Source organism: Hyposmocoma kahamanoa, unplaced genomic scaffold (genome assembly GCF_003589595.1).
Source record: "Hyposmocoma kahamanoa isolate Upper Pololo Valley unplaced genomic scaffold, ASM358959v1 232, whole genome shotgun sequence".
In the NCBI taxonomy this organism is placed as follows: Eukaryota; Metazoa; Arthropoda; class Insecta; order Lepidoptera; family Cosmopterigidae; genus Hyposmocoma; species Hyposmocoma kahamanoa.
Genome location: NW_020653750.1, coordinates 4,085,346 through 4,107,333, shown reverse-complemented (window position 1 = coordinate 4,107,333; position 21,988 = coordinate 4,085,346). Strand labels below are relative to the sequence as shown.

Below are 21,988 nucleotides of genomic sequence, written 5' to 3'. Positions count from 1 at the left end.
ACAAATACAATTGATGAATACTAACTTCTAAAATATTCACACTACGCAACTCAAATTATCGAATTAATCAATAAAAATCAAGTTTAAATTTTTTGTTACAAATGTACGTCCGCCTTCTTAGAAGTTTCCCGCGCTTTTTCCTTGAAAATATTAAGCGCTGATGTATCTACAAGATTTAAAGAACGATGATATTTAATCTCTTTAAAAATGAGAATATCAGCTGATTTTGCATACCAACGAGATAATGCGAGATTTGATCCTGGCAACACTGAGTCATCTACTGTCATTGACACATTGTCAGAATTGTCACTCATTCATTACTACCAGCTAAATTAATAGACGTTTACATCTACTGCGAAGTGACTAAATTTTGTCTTGTTACATATGATTTCATCCTGCTATTAATTTCTTTTCGTGGCCGGAGCTTTTTGAGCAGATGACTTTTGTGGAAGGTCTAACAGGGAACTGGAACACTAGCGTAAGCAACAATGGAAGTTATGCTTTCAGTACTATGACAGAAAATAATAGGTACTGGTACTATTTTCTTGCAAACTTTCTATCACACTGTTTTTCATTCCTTGTAAATTACACATGTTATTCACATTGTACTTAGTAACAAAATTTGTACTTATCTGTTACAGAAAAAGATCCAGAGAAGATGACACTTGCGAGTTCATGCCGCTATCTAAGCGGATCAACAACTTGCACATAAACAATAATTTGGGAAACAGAAGCAGCGCGCATATGCCAGAATCTAGTCATGTCAATGGTATTAATACAGACAATGGAATCTCTTCTCCAAGTTCGTCTTCAGACTCCGAAAGAAGACCCTCCTATGATCCAGGAATAAATTCCTCACAAAGCAGTTATTATTATGATAATAAGTTATTGTTCGAATTACATTTGGAAAGAGTTCAAAGAACAGGACAACAGTTTCCATTTTAAATCTAATCTTTGTGAAATGCGAGTTTCGGTTTGTTGTGTGTGTCAATTCATTATTATTATTGTTATGCTTATTGTATACTGATTATGTCATAATCTCTAGCATTAAAGTTTGTATTTTTAAACTTACGAGATAAGTGTTTGGTAATAATGTTAGATTTCATGCCAAATCTTAATTAATAATATGTATAAAAAAGAACCAAATTTTTTGTTTTTTTTTTAACTTACCTACCATGTTTAGCGTTTTCTTTTTTTAATGGCAACATTCAAAAGTTGCTTATGTCAGATATCAACCAATCATGATTACGGACTCGCGCGCTGTCTGGTGTCGATTTTTGGAAATAGGCAAGACAATAATGGCGGATATCATTTGTTGTCAAGATAAAGCTAGCTGCTTGCTGTTTACTTGTTATTTTTATAATTTAGAACATTGAATTGAGCCTAATGACCAGTACATATAGAAATCTTCACCTTGTGGATATATTAATTTAATTGGTAAGTCTAATTTGTAAATAGTACAGTGTTTATGTTTCGATTGTATCCGTGACCCTATTACTGGAGCGGTACTTTCATGTACCGTTATCCGGGGCGCGTGGCGCGCTGAGTGGCGAGAAGTAGTCGCATCGCGTGTCTCGAAGCAGAGTGCCACCCCTCCTCTCGCGGGTCCCTGGTGGAGGAAGCCGGGAGCGGGAGTGATTTGGTAACGGCAGTGCATGGAGGGGAGCTCTCACTTGGTGGGGATGCGTGGCGTCCGCGCGGTGGACGCATTAAGGAACTGGTAGGGGTGAACAACCTTCGATATCTTTCTGGTTCCGCCCACCACCAGATGAGCTTTTGAAAACTTTTTATATTAAATTCCCATCTCTCAAACTTCTTTGTTATTGCGTAACTAAAACCTAAACGCCATTTTATTTGCTAATCCTTTGTCTCAACATTGCATGACAAATCTGAACTATAATACAAGATAAATCTTAATTTTTATTTCATTTACTCCTAATTTTGTGCAATGTTACAAAAATTACTTTAAAATCCTTAACCCATCAAATTGCACAAATTCCTTCATTAGTATTAGTCTCTTTAAAACATCTGGAAAGTTATTGAGGTCAATGACATAGTTTAACCTCAAGCAGACAACTTTCTAAAAAACATTGTAGGGTGATTTTTATCTAGTTTAGAATAATCAGAATGCAGATAAAATAAATGGAGTGTTATTGTTTTATCATAATCATCCATTTATTATGGACCATTTTTGAAAAAACAAAATTTGATAACAAAATTGTCTTATTAGTGAATATAATATAGTATACATATAGTATAGATATAATAGTGAATATAGTTTGTCTTATATTGTTTTTAATTTAGACTTTTATTGAGGTGTAATTCAACAGAAAATAATGAAATAATAATATACTTAATTACAATAGTTTTTTTTAATGAACTGTTTTAAAGATGAATAAACTAAGTCAAAAATAAAAGAATACAGAGTCTAGTGAACCACAACCACACATCACCACGTGTCTTGTGAAAGTATTCAAAGAGAAAGTGAGCATCACGTAGAGCAGAGCCATACATATATGCAGTTTATAGCCGTCTTGCCTGTAGACTCGTTTGAGAGTGCCGAGCCAGTATGAAAAACTTTCTTTAACCTACTTTCTTGTAGTCACGACCATCTTTCGCCTCTCACTCGGTTGAATTAATTTTAGTCGTGTATCGCGCGTGGTGTTTGGTAGTGGTATGTGCCCTACCATGGTCCCATTGTGATCCCGTGGCGGGCGCGGTGGTGTGGTGGTGGGACTGGTGGTGTTTTGGAGCGCGGACTCCCCGACGCGGCGCCGCAGCCCCTGTCGCGATGTGCGACATGCAGAAAATGCCCACAAGAGAAGATGCCTCTTGGTATGGGGACAAAGAATATTTTTTATTAGAAAAAAAAAGAAGAAATGTTGCTGTTAACAAAAAAAGAAAAGTTTTGATTGTTGTTAAATATTGGTGCCTTTAAGAATCAGAAATAAAATAGTTATAACTGTGCCAAGTCTACTGAGTTATACTAAATCTAAGTAATTATATTACTTGATAAAAATAACATAATTATAAATAATTTGTCAAATGGATTTCAGTTCCAGCTTTCTCTACTTATTGTGCAATAATTTTGCAAATATGGAGTTGAACCACTTTCTATTTCCTTCCTCGCTAGTTTAAGAAACAATCATGTTTACCATATTATTCACAATTTCTAAGTCAATTATTTCGGTTAAACAGTTTTTCGTACCAACTAAGTTCTAAATGTGAACAAACACTTTCATTTAACACAAGGCAGGCTCTTAGGTAATGCTACTTAATGCTACTTTGTTAATTATTCTTAATTGAAGCATTTAATAGTGTTCTTTTCTTTTTCATAATTTTTGCAAGTTGACTATAAGTTCACTTGCCATTGCCTATAAATTACAACATTAACACTAGAAAGACATAAATAAGTAAAAGTAAGAATAGGAATTTTCTAGAAAATCCCTTCAGCTCAAACGCGATAGAGAAAGTAGTGATGTGAACTTTGAACTATTTTGGAGTGAACTATCTTGGAGTGTAAATTTCATATTCTGTTTTGCCCCATTTTTGACGAAGAAATACAAATGGCATGAAGTGTTGAATGTTACCTATCAATTATGAAAAACTTTACAAGGCATTTCATTTATGTCTTAATGATTTCTTTTTCAACCAACCAAATCTGATTGATGATTCGTGCAACAACGATTAAGGAGTTTTTTTAAAAAGTATTTGCGTTTCCATAGAATCACACAACTTGTTTAAAATTAGATTAATTTTAATTTTTACACATACTGGCTTATCAAAAGTATTTATCTCCTTTTGCAACAGTGTTTAAATACAAAGATACCAGGAATTAATTAATTACAGAATAATGTTTTTGAAAAAGGCGGTATTCGGTTATATATTTTTGCTACAACAAATATATCAGGTTTATAAAGATTATTAATAAAATATTATCTGATTACAGTGACGAAGACTCCGACATGAATTTTACCGCTTTTCAAGCTGTTGGGGCAACTGGAACCCACTTCGTGACGACCACTGGTCAGGTGCCGGTGGCAAAGATCCAGCAAAATGTAGCCGCCAATGGTGCTACTATTCAACAGGTTAGACATAAGTACATTAATGCAAAAATTTTATAATTTGAAGTTACATTTTTATCAAAATTTTCACAATTAAAAAAAATACTAACAATTTTATGGTGAAATATTTTTATGTATTTTTTATTCTTTCATTGCAAAAAAGAGTGTAAATGTTACACATTCAAATTTACATTTCACACTAAAATAACATTAACGCCCTTCGGATAACCAGTAAAAAAATAACTAAGGTTGCTGAAAGGATCTACATAACATTTAACATCAATTTAAATCTTACATTTAATATCAACATTAATTATTATTATTTCATGGTTCTTTTCTTTTTAACTTCATAATTGGCATGACATTTTGTATATCCACTGGGATCTCATTTTATAGGCATATCTTTGTTTCTTCATGTTGTGACCGTTTGAAGACAATATTCAAGTCAATTCTTTTTGTACGTTCGTATTAAATTAATCTGTTATTCATAGAAATATTCTGTTATTAACATAAATTACTTTTTCATAATTACACAGTGATGACACAGTAAGAATAATTTGTTTGTACTTAGCCCAGCTCGTAAATTACCTTATTTGCACGGTTTTGTGCAACCAATTCATGTCGGCAAACAAAATGCTGTAAATGAGAATAGGTACAATAATAAAATTTTAGTATTCCACATCTAAAACCTGGTTACGTGTGGACCCTCTTGTAAATTAACATCTACAATTATACTATAAATATATCTTTTTTTTTCATTGTGACAGGTATTTATTTCACTAAATAAATAAAGTATAATCTACTTATTTCACTACTTCTGTATAAAATTGTAATTGCTTTAATTGATATATAATAAGACTTATACATACTATAATAAAATCTGATACAGCTTTTGTTTGTGTTGACAGCACGAGATGTTTCAGGTGGTGGGTATGGTGGGCGAAGGTATGCAGTACATGCAACAACCGCAAGTCATCTCCGTGCCCATTGCCCTGCCTGGTGCTAAACCTGGTATGATACCATTATACTATAGTTAAGCTTAATATATTCAAATTCAAAATAATCTTTATTTCATAGGTAAGCATTATTACACTTGAAATCTTCACAATGGTTAAACTCTACCGCTCATTCGTAAAGCAGATTCCCCTGAGAAGAATGAGCAAGGAACTAGGGGTTGCTCTTTGTAAATAACATTTGTACACATTCAACATTTACAATATTTTTTTTTATTTGAAACATCAGAGATCGAGACTACCTCCATGAGCTAAACGGGTTACTACCACGGATTTTTGTCATCCAATTACGCAGAAGTTGCATAATAACCTTTAGTATAAAGTTTTTGTTTCACTATCGTTTTAAACCTCGTGAAAGGCAAATTTTGTATATCACCCGGAATCTTCTTATAGAAGCGTATATGTTGCTCCTTAAATGATCTTTTGACTTTGTGAAGACGACTATCAAGAAAAGCTAGTTTATTTTTATTCCTCATATTATTGTTATGTCTGTCACTATTTTTCATAAAGAAATTACTATTCCTTTTAACATAAATTACATTTTTATAAATGTACTGTGAGGCTAGTGTAAGAATGTTAATTTCCTTAAACTTATCTCTCAAAGATACTTTGGGGCCCAGATTGTAAATTGCCCTAACTGCACGTTTCTGCAGGACAAAGATTCTATTGATATCGGCGGCATTACCCCAAAGCAAAAAACCGTACCGTCATTAGACTGTGAAAGTAGCTGAAGTAAACCAATCTAGCGGTTTCGACGTCTGAAAGTTTTCTTATTTTTTAATCACGTACACTTCAGAGCCGAGTCGTTTTGATAACTTACTTATATGGGACCCCATTGCAATTTAGATCTAACGTTATACCTAGAAATACAACTGTATCCACAAGATTCAATTTTTCGTTTCTAACTACAATGTTTGTAACCGTCTCTCTAACTTTGGGTAAATTTCACACAATTTGTTTTTTTCTCATTAAGGAATAGGTTATTAACAGCAAACCAATCAACTACTTTTTAGATATAGCATTGTTCACATCGTCGTAGGAACATCGGTGCCTTTTAACTTTAATTAATAAGGAAGTATCATCAGCAAACAATACTTTCTCCGTTTTATACCCTCCATGAGGCTAGGTAAGTCATTAATATAAACTAAAAACAAAAATGGGCCTAGAATTGAACCTTGAGGGACACCCATGCTAATTGCAGACCCTGATGATCTCGTACCGTTAACATCGACCCTCTGTACCCTACCACGTAAATACGATTTAAGAAGGTCGAGATCACGTCCCGCCACACCATAATGGCGAAGTTTCCTGACCAGTGTATCATGGTGCACACAATCAAAAGCCTTGGAAAGGTCACAGAATACACCAATAGCATCATGTGAGACTTCCCATCCATCCCGTCAGGAAAGAGACCATCTTCAAAACATTTATTAAAGACACAGGCTAAGTAAGGCGCAATACAATCAACTATAGAACTAATTACTCTGACTGAAAGACCATGAAGATCAGCAGTATTTTTTATGTTTATAGATTTAAAGGCTTTAACAATGTCGTTTGGAAATACATGACGGAACCTTAAATTAGGCATACTAACTGCATTATTTTCTTTTAGTAAGGATTTAGCGACAGTGGGAGATGAATTTACGACTTAGTAGTCAAAAGTGGAATGTCAAAAAAAAAAATTTCAAACATTTTAGCAACTTCTGCGTCTGTGTTTACATTTTTGTCATTAAATCTTAGTTGAACATCTTAGTTACGAGGTTTGACCCTTCCAGTTTCGCTGTTTATAATATTCCAAGTCAGTTTTACTACATTCGCGCTGTACATGCTCAACAAGCCGTTCAAGCTCTATGCAGGATATCTCTATAGTCCGCTCAATACATAGGCTCACAATATCTGTATGTTCTTTAAATTTTTAATTCTTTTTAATAAAAATTAAAGAGCCACCATGAATAGCTTTTTCTCTGCTGAACGAACAAGCCATCTGGTGATTGTTGAAGCTAAAAATGAACTGATGTTTTGATAGAAAGTGGTGTGTAATGTCAGTAATACAAAGAATGTCAATATTATTACAGTTAATAAATAATTCTATTTCTAACTCTTTGCCTTTCATGCCTTGAATATTTTGGTGCGCCAGGTTTAATATACAATTTATTTTATTTCTGTGTGTTTTAGGTTGGTTTTTTACTGTCATTGTGTTGTTAAGAGTATCTCTCCGTTGTCTTATTAATTAATTTAAATAATTAGAAATTGAGTTATTTTCAACAGGTTGATTATTGTCAGTAAACTGACCTATGTCAATGGACTGCTAAATAGAAGCAGCCGGTTTGGTAGCCAACGATTTGGCTGAATTATTAATATAATATGATAGCAACTCTCTGTCTCGTAAAATAACTAGTAAGATAACACCTATCTTTAGTCAAATAAAAATATTTACTAATAAAATTATTAGTATCCATAAAATGAAATTTACTATAATGAAATGTCAAGCTGTGTAATGTTCTATTTAAGTTATGACTCAAATTATTTTCACTTGTTGTGAGGCTATTGCTGAAGGGAAAAGCTTACAAAGTAATATCGTTTATATTTATGAAATTATTTAATTGTTAAAAATATAGAATTAAATCTTTTTTGTTACATTTGCCTTTTCTGCCAATTAAAATTATTAATGAAGTGTCTTGGCCAAATTTAGTTTACAAAATGCTATCTAATATTTTACAGTATGTTGCACCTGGCATGCAAATATTTGTTAATTTTATTCCTAGGTGATTAAGTTGCAAACCTATATTTTTACCCATTTTATCACTATAAATAACAATATTTTTTTGAATTTCATTTGATCTAGTTATTGACAAAGAGGTATTTTTTTATTCTAAACAAGATTCCTGCAACAACAATAAGGAGGGATCAGTGACACACACAGACAGGGAGGATTGTGGTTTTATTCTTTGCTATTGCAAACTTGATTATTCATTAAAGACTCAAATCTGTCATTATTATATTTACATTAATTTAATAAATTATCCATAGGCTGTGTGTGCTCCTTAATCTCCTATTGAGCGGTTTCATATTTCTGTGTTATAAATTTTAATGAATTTGTTACACTATGTAATTCTGCCTGGAGGCGCTGTGTGTCACATTCATAGCTAAGCCTATTTTTTTTTCAAGATTTTGAGTACAATCAATTCATTCAACAAACTCTGATGTTCTTTTCTTAATGATATATTTTTACAAAATGCTACATTTTTCTTTATTAATTTGTTTGTGCTGGATATGTATTTATTAATTTTAACATATCTTTTAAATTTTTTTTTTGTTACAATTTAAAGTTAAAGCTGTTGAATTAAATGAGTGACTTTCACAAGTCAGATCAATGTTGATTGATTCTGAATAGGAGGGTGGTACAGCACATACCATTGAGGGAGCACTGCTGACCAGCTCATCAAATAGGGACTGCGACTGTGTTGACTGTTGTTTGTCCCTTGCTTGTTCCATTATAGTTATTTGATTGTATGTGTCTCGTTGGTCACATTCTATTGAAGAAATGCGCGCAAGGGCTTCTCTGAATGCGCTGCTGCTTTGGTTGAATCCATCTACCACTATCTGTAGCTAGTCAGTCTCTTTGGTGTTGTACCTCCGTAATTTGTATAAGCAATTCAGCCATATCACTTTTTAATTGCCTATTCCTATCTAAAATGTCCAATATTTCTTTTTCACTATTATTTCTTTCTGTTAGCAATTGCTCATTCAGTGCCCTTGCTGTTTTGAGTTCTAATAAAGCGTGTTGGAGTTTATCCTCCAATTGACGTTCCGCAGCAGCTTTGCGAGTAAACATTGTTTATGCTTTTGAAAAAGAATATGAAAACAATTTGAAAAGAACGTTAGCAAGAAAGACAGCTGATCGAGCGATTACTAAAGTAATTATTTTACTAAGTGATTACTAAGTGAGGTTATGTTACTTACAATTTATCCGTACAAAGACTAAATATTAGATAATTATAAGTTTAACTACCTGTTTATCTTAATAATTATGGAAGTACTTACGAAATAGCATACAATTTTAAAAACAAATTCGTAACGTATATCTTTCCAAAGTGACTTGAAAAATGCACAAACTACCTTTAACCTCGATAATTACTGTTGCAGTTGTGTAACAATGAATTTAATTGCTAAATGTGCTTTGCAACCACGGATATTATTTCACATAAGACACTTTTTGAAAAGTATTAGGCCGGTTAACCTGACGGTTTTCAACGTCACTTTGTTCACTTATTAAACCTGATCAAATCATATGCATGCACTTAAAAACTGTATAAGTATATTTTGTAATGATATTATTCAGCAATGAAATGGGGTTTTACTAGAATAACACGATAAAAACAATTAAATTAAGAAATAAAATTATAGGAACACTTAAGTTTAAAACTTAACCGCTGGGTTGCCAGCACAAAAACAAAATTATTATAACTAAGGACGTAAGACACAGACGCTACGTTTGTTATATTGTAGCTGTGCCGGCTAACAAAATACATCAATTAAAATGTCGCGAAGTCGTGACATTATGTATAACGGCGAGAAAATTATCACCGTAAAAATGCGGTGCTAGTTTTCAAGAATGGTAACAAAATTCTTGTGTTGTACACAACTTATCAATGTAAACAGGACAAATATTGATATTGGAATTTTAAGAAAATTTAAAATTGTTTAGGTGACCCGCAACCAACGGTGCAGATCCAGGTGCTCAACCCAAACCTTCTGCAGCAGCAACAGCAGCCCAAATATCAGATGCAGATACCCATCCAAGGTTTCCAGCAAGGTACTTACCTCCTATAGACTCACTTGTTATGTTGTGTCTATGTGTACTTGCACTATTTACCATATAAAATTTACTGGACAAAAAACATTCCAACAATTTAAACTTACTAAAATCCTGTAACATGTCGATATCTTACCATTCTTCTCGCCAAACAGCTTTCAACTAAAAAATATCCTTTCTAACCTAAAACAATCTTTTTTACGTTGATTTAAAAACTTAATTCATTAATATTTTTAACAGGTGGGGCTGTGCTCACAGTAGCTTACTCTCCAGAAGCAAATGATGGCAGCGGTATTCAGTTGTTAGGAAATACGTTACCCGAAGGTTAGTATATAATTTATCTTTTTTTTATAATACCAAGTGACGGGACGAACGGGACAGCAAACACCACTTAAAGAACAATTTGCATGATTCAATATCACACAGGCGGGTAGACTTTTTATAGTAGCAGTAGAGCTCCTTGTGAAAGAGTTCATCCAGGGTAGTACTGCCACCTTACCTATTTCTGCCGCCAATGTCCGCATTACTGTGTTCCGGTTTTGAAGGGTAAAGGTGCTGGTGAAATTACAGGCACATGGGACTTGTCGACTTATGTCTTAGGGTGACGGGCGCAATGGCAGTGCTCTTCAAATCTTTGCGATTTAAAGTTCTGAGTGGCACTGCAACTGTTATGGACAGGCGCGTTGCTTACCGTCAGGCGCACGACTCGTTCGTCCCGTCACTTGATATTATAAAAAAAAAAAATGTTACTTTGTTTAACATTTTTCTTCATATTTACCTACTCAGAACCAAATGATCGGTTAGGGGTCAGGTATCTTTGAGCATCGACTGTACCTGTTGTGAGTAGAAGTTAGTTCTTCATAATTCCGTAACTTGGCAAACCCTTCAAATCTAGTTTGTCGGCATTTATCTTAAAAAAAAAGAGTGATAACTGGGAAGTACAACATGTCGATTGATGATGATGAGATTCGCATAGTAGAAATCGGAAAAAATATTTAGTGTTAACAATTCGCCGTGTACACTTCAAGCAATACTGAAACATTATTTTTTACATGTTCAGGTACTTTCAGGATGCGAACAGGTGATTTTTCACATTTTTACTTTTAAGTGTTCACTAATATTTTATGTTGTTACACTGTCCTTTGTTCATTGTCATCGTCATTGTACTTAATTTTTTTCACTTGCTCTTTGTTTCGTGTTTTTAGTCAATTATTTGGGTACCTTAGTGTTTACTGCTTTATGTTGCACATATATTGTATTTACTACAGTGTCTGTTTTCAGTACTTATATTATGTAATAAAGCATTTACTTTAATGGCATCTACTAAGTCTATTACGCAAGCTTTTCTTTCGACATAAACAAGTCATTGCGTGTTCCAAGGTAACTAATAATATAGTGGATAGTGATAGATATGCTACTCTAGTAAAATCATTTAATATTCATTATCAACCCTTTCGAATATATCAAATATTAATAATTAGTTATATAGCATGTCAAAAGCGACCATCCCTTTGAAAAGAAAACCTGGCTCATTACCTCAGTATCCCAGTAACGATACAGAGATACCTCAGTGTCGTTACCAACGCAGTAAGCGGGTAATAGCATTAACACATTGTTTATTGCTAAGAAGTAAATGATTTCAAGTAAGAATTGCGATACAAAAAAAATCTATGAGGTAGTGTAGTAAAAACGATTACCAATTATACAATCAACACAACTCTTAATAGTGAGTGCACAACAAGACTGTAAAGTGGTTTTCAACAGGTCTTCAAGTGCTGGCTGCGATGCCTCAAGAGATGCAGCTGTTGCAGCCATCGCAGGCACAAACGCAAGACAAGGATCAGCCCCAGCAAATACAACATCAAGTTAGTATTGGATTGTTTTTATTTTAGATTTATTATGTGTTTAGACACTGCCAGGTTAATTTACAACAATGATTAATAATTTATTTATAATAAATTGGATGTACCTGGAATGTGTTGCAATGCTATTGAAAACGTGTAAATTCCCCAAACTGCATTGACCTAGCGTGATGAGGCATAAAGTTGTTAAGTCTCATGTGTCCATAGTTTTTTCACCGTTATATTAAATTTGTGCTTAGAAGGGACTCGTGCTCCTAGTAGTGGCATCTAATATTCCAGTTTTAAGCGGCAATAACATTTTTTGCAGGCTTGGACACATCTCACGAATATTTTATCTCAGACAGATGAAAAATAATGGGACGTATATGGGACAAACATTCATTCATTTTGTCTATGTAGCTTATATTTTAATGCTTGCAGTTTTTTTACTGAGTTTCATTGTATTATAGATGAAAATTTTCTAATCATTTGTTTGAGAAACAATGACAATTCCAAAGCAAGTACAGTACATCCCTATTTTGAATAAAGAAATACTTACTTACACTTTTTTTTGTTTATTATTCAGGTCTTCATAACGCCTAACCAGCAAATCGTGATCAACAGTTTGGACGATAACAAACTGAACAACAATACGTCCAGCAACAACAACAATGTAGGCGTCGCTAACATTGTCATTAAAGAAGAGTGTGACGACAATCTGAACGATGACGTAAGTACCGAGCTTTGCATAATATTTGAAAATCAAACAGCAAAATGTTTCAAAACGGTAAAATAAAATTTAAGGGATTTTTGTTATATTTGTACAGGTTATATTATAACCTATAAATAAATTTGTTATATTATTATTGTTATAACTCATACAGGTTGTAATAAGAAGGACAACTAACTACACACACTCCATTATTTTTTTATTTTCAAATTACGACACCTAAAATGAAAAATAAACAACCGACCTGGCTATTGAAAAAACACTGCGTTGTTTTGGAGATTTAAATAGTGTTCCACTAAGTGCGCCGGTGTGTATATTAAGTGACAATTTTAACTGTTTAACTTGTTAATAATTATTAGTAAGTCAAGCCTAAGACAGGCTTTCTTATCGTCGTCGTTATCCTTCATTTTTACAATTACAAATAAACCTACATAATTTGCAATTCTATATGTCGATCAAAATGGTTAATAATACTATGACGGTTTGTTGCAGGAAAGCTCTCAAGGCACGGAGACAAGCGACAGCATGTCATGGCAAACCACGAGCAGCAGCCATGCTGATCTCGTCAAGTACCTCAACACGTTACCACCGCAAGTATGACTTGTCTTGATCTGCAATTTATTATTTATTCAGAGGCGACTTGTGCTACTAGCAAGTTCATGGTTGCGAGTTTGATCCCTGACTGGACAGGGTTTGAAGTTATTAACTATATCAAGATGATACTTAAGTAAATGTATATTTTATTCCAGCAAGCGCAAGCATTACCAGCGTCGTTGCAGCAGTTCTTGCGGCTCAACCCTGAAGGCAAGAAGGTGGATCAGATCGAGATCGAGGTCGCCTCTATTGACATGGATGATGACAGGAAGGAACCCATAGCAGAAGCTGTCATAGAAGAAGGTAACTATGAAAAATTATGTGAGAAATGGGTCCACTCAGACCAACACGTAAAGAGTAACTCTATTGTGTACCCTCATAGTGTAAATAAACGTTACAATCGAAATGTTTTTTTAATTATTAATACATAGATCGAATGCTAAGAAAATTACTTCGATCCGGCTGCATTCGAACCCTTCAGCATACCATACCTGAAGGAGCTGGTTCGAATCCAGCAGAAGCAAAGGAATTTTTCTTAATGTTAGAACTTTGTATGAGTAATTACAACAAACTATTTGAGTAATTTCACAATAAATAATTTAATATCGTAGTAGTGAAACATCGTGATATTTCATAAACTTAATATTATGTTCTTAATTTTTAGACGGCTCTGTTAAAATTCAGAGCAAAAAGAAGAAAAAATATAAGAAAAAGCCACCAAAGCCGGCGCGACCGAAGCCAGGACAAGTTGTCATAGCACAGGCTTCCGATGGAACACCAATCTTCTGTTGCCCTGAATGTCAAATGGCATACCCTGAGAAGGAACAGCTAGAGATGCATCTGATTGTACATAAAATTGAACGGAGGTTTATTTGTGGCATTTGTGGGGCTGGGTAAGTGTTGGTCACTGATGTCTTATTTTATCGCTTTTGTAATTGTTTAACATGTTTTGTCATGTCTAACAGACACCAGCATACATTTTTGTGATCAGATCGCGGTCTCCTTTCTCGATTTAAGCTAACACGTATCTATCGCCCATTGATCGGAAGAATATCCGTATGAGGGAAGCTTGTTAAAAGGCTTGCGTGCCAGACCCTGTCAAAGGCTTTACAAATGTCCAAAGACATTCACTGCAAGGCCTTCGCTTTCCTTCTATGCATAGAGTCGCTCAACAAATGGGAAGCATACACAAAAAAATCTACCGTGGATCGCCTTCGTCGGAATCCATACTGGCGATCACTGAGGAGGTCGTTGTCTTCAAGATACGCCATGAGACGGAAGTAAAGTAAAAGTTTCATAATCTTCAGAGTATGGAAGCGATTGACGATAGGTTCTTTTTTGGCACAGGCCACACGTTTGCGAATTTCCCTGACCTGAGTTAGTACCCTTTTCGGGCGTACGAAGTTCCATACTGGCACAGGCCACAACCAGAGAAGGTAAAAACTGTCGGAGCCAGGAAAGTCCTTCAGTTTTCTAATGCTGTCAGCCTTGGCTCTGAACTGTAATTAGTAGAGCTTCAAATGCACTGCCACCGCGTCTGTCACCCTGACAGGAAAGTTGCCAAGTCCCATGTGTCTGTAATTTCACCAGCACCCTTGCCCTTTAAAATCAGAACGCAGTAATGCTAGCATTACTGCTTCGCGGCAGAAATAGGTAAGGTGGCAGTACTTCCCTGGACGAACTCTTTCACAAGGTGCACTACTGCTACTAAAACCATGTATGCAGTTAATAATTTAACCTACTGCTACTACTTTAATATATAATCGAATACCAGATTATATATTATTAGTTAGTGAAAGGCATTTTTCTTGCAGTCTGAAGCGCAAAGAGCACCTCGAGCGGCATAAGCTGGGTCACAACCCCGATCGGCCGTATGTCTGCGGAGTGTGCCGCAAGGGCTTCAAGCGAAGAGAACATCTCACCCTTCACACTGTCATACATTCGGGCGTTAAAACCGAGCTCTGTGGCGAATGCGGCAAAGGTAGCGTTTACGTGTTAGTTGTTTCTATACTGCTTTTACAAACGGTTTTAGGCTTTTCCATACTAATCGTGTTGAATATCCCACCAAGTATAGCGCTGGTGTGAACAGGCCTTTTTAAAAAAAATCAATAGGATAGGATTAAAACGCTCTCACAAAATATTGCGGTGAACCAAAAAGATTAGCTTAATTAAGTTGCTCTGAGTTATGCTGCTACTCAAGAGTGAAGTTATTGCTATTATATACCAACATACATTGTCTTATAACTACCTTTGTAATTATTGTTTTTTGTTTCTCAGGATTCTACCGCAAGGATCATCTGCGCAAGCACACGCGGTCGCATGAGACGAAGCGTGCTCGAGACGAGGCACAGGGCGTGACCGCCACCGATATCGACATTAAGCCCGCCATGAGCGCTAATAATACTATTATGCCAGAAATCACGATACATGTAAGAAGTGTTACCTATATCACGACTCTTCATCGTTTGCCCTTATTAATCTGTTTATTCTGAAAATGTAGTCCATCACTTCCGTAGGTGCCTTATAGATAGACTCTGTAAAGAGGCTACAAAGCCTCCCTTTGTAGCTTTCCTGCGGACACCGGCACCGAGTGCTTTTGGCGACATTATAGTTAACGGTCCGCTGCTGAACAGTGAACTGTTATATTTGAATGTTGTAATAACTTGCAGTGACTGCCTTCAGTTAAAAACACTTTATTATTGCTTTTTTATATAAAAAAAAAACCGACCTCAACAGTTCGTAGAATTACATCTATTTGCCAAGTTTTGTTGGAATCAGTTACCGAAAAGTCAGTTCACATATATATATCCGGAGTAATCCCGAAACATAAATTAAAAAAAAAATTAGAACAACCTCCCTTTTTGAAGTCGTTTAAAATTGTATCTTTTTATTTTGTTACAGATGCCTACAAGCGCAAACATGCAAGTGCCCGTCCAAATAAATATTCCTCAACATATGGTATCGTCTCTCCAAGCCGCACAGGCCTCTTCCGATGCGCAAACGCAACTAGACGCACTCCTGGCGCAGCATTCGTGACAGTACGGTTAGCCCGACCAGGGCAAGTGTGTTCTCTATAACGATAGCATGGTGTATACTGGTCAGGTACTTTAACCACTGGCATAGTTATACAGGCCAACAAACGTTAGACAAAGATAATTCAGTATTTTAGTTCAATTTGAAACGAAGTTACAGTACACTTCTCTATCTACTTAATCTGGACGACAGGGTATGACGATTATGGATTTACAATATAAAGAAAGATGGAACACACTTGCCTAACATATTTAAATTGTTGTAAAAATTCTGTAGATATAATATTGATTAGGTTTTTTACAATTATCCATTAAAAGTGCGTGCGAACAATTTTATACATCATATAGTTTAACGAAGAATGCATAGCAAACAATGGTGTTCTTATATCCAACAGAGTTTGAAATTTACACACACAGGTATAAAAAGTATTTGCCAATGTCAATTTTTATAAGTTTGTAAATATTTATTAAATATATCTTATGTTCCATTCCCAATTTTTCAATGTTTTTTTGGTAATATCTTGTTAGAAATTATAAGCTAAACCAGTAAAGTTTATTTCTATTTAATTATAACTAAGGTTCTACAACTGGAGAATTTGTTCATAAGTATATAATGATAAGTAATGAGAACATATCATCGTTTGTACATTTTTGTTATTTAACTATATTTTTGAAAACATTGATTCATCTAACACTATTTAAAATTAACTGATTGATGGGATTTTTAAGTGAGAAGATACGGAATACGGGATATATTTTTCCCGAATACCGGAAAAAATATTTATGCGATATTTATTTGCGTGTGTTGCGTGGGGTGTAACGTGTTGTATAGCTATATGCCTTTATTTTAAATCGGCACCAAACATCGTTTTTCACGGGAACTAGAAAACACTGCCAATGTACTAAATTTCCTTATTTACTTAGGTACACAATTTGAAGGGAAACATACAATCATGATTTTTGATTAATTTTATGTCGAGATACAGAGAATTAAAAAGTAAACTGATTTATTTTGTATAGCTATCAAATATCAAACGTCAGAATGACGGACTTTCAATTGTTTTCAATTATACATTTTAAGTGCACCCTAAATTAATTACTATAAGGTTTTTGTCCATAGTGCCGATATTTTGATTATTTGGATAAAATTTACCACTGGATGTGTACATAATGATTTTGAAATTGTAAATATCATTCCACTGTGATATTTATACCATTTCATCTCGTGAACATAAATTAAGGTGCACTTTTTATAATGGTGGACGAAAATCACTTAAACATAACACATTTTGTAATTGCAATGAACAAAATGTTTGTTAAAGTGGTTTAGTCACACTATGGCAATGGTAAATCTAGACCTGGTTTTTGTTCATAGATGTTGTGTCTTAAGTATTATACACTAAATACCAGGGCATTCTAATTAACGGAGTTGTGATTTCAAAACTATTCTATGAATATTGTATGAGCCTTTATGTCTTATTCCGATAAGTTGTGATAAGTGATTTTGTAATTAATTACATACGTTATATTAGTATTTCATATGAACTTGTCTTTGTTATGTGTTTTACGCAAGTATCTACAAGAGGTGGCTGAGAAGTAATCTACTTATGTATGAAATAAAAGACATCTACGGCTACTTTTCTTCAGTTCAATAACCCTGTAAGCATCGAGTATATAACCAGAAATGGAGACGAAATGTCATTTAATTTGTTTGAAAACTATTCGGCCATATCATTACTGTGACAACTGCGCTTCGATTGGCTAGCCCGAGTTCGAAACAATTGACGGGTGTCGTCAACTGTTTCACTTCAAATCGACCAGTTAACTTGAGCTTTGCTATAATGGACGAAAATTGCAAAATTACATATTTAATATTTAATTACCGATGAAATGTGATTCAGTTTGTTTTGAAATTAAATGTTTTGTGTTTTTCCCACACCACCAAATAGAACAGCACGGCATTGTTAGAGATATTAAATTTATAATAAATACAGAATATTTTTTGGAGTATATGGAGACGTACACACAGGTCAGTAGTTGGCCTATGTTTCAGTGCAAACGAGAGTTGACATTTATAAGAGCTGTATCGCTAATGTGTTACCAGGAATATATGGACCTTATTTCGTCTCTATTTCTGGTTATACACTTGTTGCCTGTGAGTGAAATGCACTTATTGTATTTGTTAGAAAGGAAAAGAGAAGTATTTGTCGAGTTCTTAGGTTTTCGCGATTGTTACACATAGGAAATGAAAGTATTTTTCCGGATTTAAATCGCGTATATTTGCTTGTTGCGTATAACGCAGAAGTATCTGTTTAAAAAAGTAGTTACTGATTTTTAAATATTTTTCTTCTTTCAACATGTACGATACGAAACGAAACGTAATACACAAAGGTCGCTAATTTTGAAAAGAACTAACAGCGAATCCGTCACAATAGTGGCGAATATTCTTTTTAATTTGGAAATAGTCAAAATAGATTACTTTTCAGCCGCTGATCGTATGTAGGTAGATAATTTCATTTCACATAAAAGTGTCCAGCAATACTTATTTGATTGTGAGCAACGGGAACAACAATCGGAATTGTATTTATATCGAATTTTAGAACGTATGCCATTTTTACCATGTACTCATATACGAATCCACATATCCAGGAAGCTTAGAGCACTGATTCAACCGTTATTTATATTAACAAAGTTATTTGATGTTCTCGAATATTCGCGCAATTTTGACATCGTCAGCTTTAATGTAGGTGTAAAATTGATTTCTATACAGGGTGCTGATTTGCATTCTCGCTATATTTAAGAAATTAATAATAGAAATAATGCTAAATCATCTAAAAATATTCTACTCAATATTCTGGCTATTTGTATCTAGTAAAGTTTTGTAAAATTGTCCCGCAAGTGTACTCACCGCAGAGGACAGTGCCACTCGCTTCACCGAGCGATACGGAATCTGTCGCGATCGCTTATTTACTTATTTTTTAAATCGTGTTTATGTATTAGTATTTTTATAATTTACTAATTATTTACATGAGTTAGAAAAGTTGACTGAAAAAAGATTTTTGTAACTTAGGTTTGGTACCTACTTACCAACTTTAGGTTACATGAAAGTAGTGCTAGAAGTATCTAGCTCCACAGCTGGTGGCAGGCTCCGCACCGGAGCCAGCCACAGATATGCAGAGTTTCGTTTCAACTTAGCACATTCTCCACAACAGAAAAAGCAGAAAGAAACCAGAGACGATTTTTACGCGCAAATCTTCGACACTCGTAATCTGCGTAAACTAAACGTTTCACATCATGCCATAAAAACGCCCTTTATGGTAATGCATAAAGTACTGGTTTTTTTTGCACTAACTTTTGTTTACATCACACACAAACCACGTTGCATTTCGTGAGAAACTAGAACGTATGCGCGAAGGTGGACTGATCTATCAATCACGCGCTCGATACGATACTCCCCACGTACTCTGCCTCCATATAGATCTAAAATGCATATTTTCTGCGCATACTACGCTTAGACTCGTGCCGGATCGGTCCTTAACGGGAGCGATTCTAGTTAGTTCAATCAGTCAACTGAACTAGGTCGGTCTTCTAGTTCAATTAGTTCATCTCGTTACTTAGTTAGTTCGTCTTGTCCTTACTCGGACATTAAACGAACGCTCCAAACTAGTAATTTTATTCACATGAACTACTGCGGACTTCAACTGTTATGAGGTCAATAACTACACTGTACTAAATAATTAAAAATACAATTTGTATGGAATCGGTACTATTTGATTTTCCTTCATATTTTACAGGTTTAAAGACTGTCATTCTATCTAAATATCCTTTTTTTTTTCAAAATAAGATTTTTTGTTAGAATGGTGTGTTTAAAAATGAATATTTAGGTACAACTATTTCATATACTCGTACACGTAGATTGATATTATACATACAGATACCTACCAAAAAATATTACTTTTTTGCAAGCTTGTATATATACATAATGTAGATACGTATTAGAGACTTCGAACGAGCTGGGAACGTTCAATCGTGCATCCCACTCAAACTTGTACTAAAAGTAGTGAAAGATCGCTGTTTGTCCCGCTCGCACCGTTCTTACTGTATAAAAGACAGGTGAACTATCAACGCAGACAGTCCTAGTTCGTACTGAACTAAAAAGAACTATGAACTATTAAAACCGTGCAAGACGAAAGAGTTCATGTCGGTCAGTGTTGGGAATATATTCCTAAAGTTCGTAGTTCATGAACTATACAAGCCTACTGTGCATAGGTCATTGTTCAAATGGTTGCCGGTACCTGTGGCACGTGCAGTGCAAGTCATGACCTTGGATCAAGCTTGGTTACCGCAATTAAATAAAAATAAGAATTTAGTAAATTTTTTAAATTTATTTTTTTAGTGATTTGGGTTCAGTTTCGGATATAGAACCTCTGTAAAATGGTGAGAATGTAAATCAACACATTGTATATGTATTTTTGTAGTTAGGGATGTAAGTTGCGTTAATTTTGCTTATTTAGGTGCTCATACTATTGTTACATGTGATGAAAAAGCAATCTTAGCTTCTATACAATAAAAATACACGTGATGAAATTCTAGCTAGTAACAATATTAAGTTTCATGAATAATTCCTACAGTCTGTCTTTTTTGAAGACGGAGTAAAATGACATTTGTAGGGTTGCCAGTTTTCATAAAATTTTAAATAGTTATGTAGTTGTTGTCAATAGTTTTATCGATAGATTGTGGAAGAAGATAAAATTTTGCTTAAATGACTGAATTGTGAATGTTACGAGTGACGTTCTAATGATTTCTTATTGCGTTATTGCCTTCTTTATTCTTATTTTGACAGTTTACTTACTAGTATCGAGATCAAATTTTATTCATATACATTTTAGTAAGAATAACCTTTATTGATTGTCTATATTAAATTAAAATGAAAAACTTTTTAATTTGTCTCCTCTTTGTATTTTTCATAACATAGTTCTAAATACAGTGTATGTATGTATGAACTTACAAAAATTGACAATTCACTTGAATTTGTGCTGAGCAATTGAATGAATAATGTCGAGGATGATTCAAATGAAACAAGGTCGGCTGTTTATTTCATAAACATAACCAACATTCAGTCGATAGTCAATATAATATTTATCGACTGCAATCTCTAGCCACTTTCAAGCGAACAACACTTGCGCAATGAACTGTCATTTTACTCCGTCTCCAAAAAAAGACAGATTTTAAGCGATGAGGTGAAAGTCAGTTTTACTTTCATTTCGATACATAACTAACTTATTATTTTGTTATTGCTTATAAAACATCGTACGTACGAAAATACTAAAAATCACAGATAAAGTATTTCTTCTGTAAATGCTTGTACATCGTTTATATTTTGAGATTCAACATTTTGTGTAAAAGCAAATAATATCTCACGATTACATTTACCATTTCGCTTCGTTTTCTTGTATCTTATGCTAAGGTTACAAGGAACATTTTCTCTTTTTACGTCTTTATTGTAATCATATTGAATTTTTTCAACGTGGCTCGAATTTAGTTAAAAGTATTATGAAGTGAACGATTTACTATTTTTTTTATTGTCATTAATCGACGAATAATCTCGACGGCGTTGTTAAGACACTAACCAGTCATGACACTCAATTGGGTAGTTTTTTACAATAGCGTTTTGTTTCTTTTGATAAATACGCTCACTGACGGGCAGACTTCCTTTAGATGTAAACTTTTGTACGAAAACTTAATTTATTAAGAGAACATTGAGATTACAAAATAAATTTTTGATTTTTATAAACTGTTTTATTATATAAAATCGACAGGTAATATAAATGTAGAGCACGATATTCGCTTTAAAGAAACTTATGGCAGGGATGCCGCGCATGCGGTTATGACAACAAC

The 21,988-nt window shown here is 34.3% G+C and overlaps 2 protein-coding genes and 1 pseudogene across 7 annotated transcripts; 2 read left to right on the top strand and 1 right to left on the bottom strand.

Moving 5' to 3' along the window:
• Positions 1-371: 371 nt before the first annotated feature.
• Positions 372-1,072, top strand: LOC113228543. The gene is made up of 2 exons (XM_026461890.1): positions 372-528; positions 642-1,072. The coding sequence occupies exons 1-2, from the start codon at positions 437-439 to the stop codon at positions 943-945; spliced, it is 396 nt and encodes a 131-aa protein (XP_026317675.1). The 5' UTR covers positions 372-436; the 3' UTR covers positions 946-1,072.
• A 257-nt stretch (positions 1,073-1,329) lies between these two features.
• On the top strand, positions 1,330-16,820 carry LOC113228412 (zinc finger and BTB domain-containing protein 14-like). Of its 6 annotated transcripts, none has more exons than XM_026461703.1 (14): positions 1,330-1,437; positions 3,950-4,088; positions 4,973-5,075; positions 9,786-9,893; positions 10,134-10,217; positions 10,954-10,974; positions 11,658-11,758; positions 12,321-12,464; positions 12,957-13,058; positions 13,214-13,361; positions 13,723-13,951; positions 14,873-15,039; positions 15,336-15,487; positions 15,960-16,812. In XM_026461703.1, exons 2-14 carry the CDS (start codon positions 3,966-3,968, stop codon positions 16,092-16,094), a joined length of 1,617 nt encoding a protein of 538 aa, XP_026317488.1. In that variant the 5' UTR covers positions 1,330-1,437; positions 3,950-3,965; the 3' UTR covers positions 16,095-16,812. The 6 variants fall into 6 exon arrangements, 5 of the variants coding, with proteins under 5 accessions (XP_026317488.1, XP_026317485.1, XP_026317484.1 ...); XR_003310306.1 differs by lacking the exon at positions 1,330-1,437 and adding an exon at positions 2,667-2,835 and having other exon boundaries at positions 14,873-15,052; positions 15,960-16,089; XM_026461700.1 differs by lacking the exon at positions 1,330-1,437 and adding an exon at positions 2,667-2,835 and having other exon boundaries at positions 4,988-5,075; positions 15,960-16,820.
• On the bottom strand, positions 1,512-2,563 carry LOC113228622 (annotated as a pseudogene).
• Positions 16,821-21,988: the final 5,168 nt, after the last annotated feature.

What these genes read in the sequence shown, in the direction of transcription:
- LOC113228543 (XM_026461890.1), top strand. Translation starts at nt 437, where the DNA reads ATGACTTTTGTGGAAGGTCTAACAGGGAACTGGAACACTAGCGTAAGC. An exon ending in ACTATGACAGAAAATAATAG is followed by an intron (nt 529 to 641) that starts GTACTGGTACTA and finishes TATCTGTTACAG; the next exon opens with AAAAAGATCCAGAGAAGATG.
- LOC113228412 (XM_026461699.1), top strand. Translation starts at nt 2,792, where the DNA reads ATGTGCGACATGCAGAAAATGCCCACAAGAGAAGATGCCTCTTG. An exon ending in ACGACAATCTGAACGATGAC is followed by an intron (nt 12,465 to 12,956) that starts GTAAGTACCGAG and finishes GGTTTGTTGCAG; the next exon opens with GAAAGCTCTCAAGGCACGGA. An exon ending in TGCCAGAAATCACGATACAT is followed by an intron (nt 15,488 to 15,959) that starts GTAAGAAGTGTT and finishes ATTTTGTTACAG; the next exon opens with ATGCCTACAAGCGCAAACAT.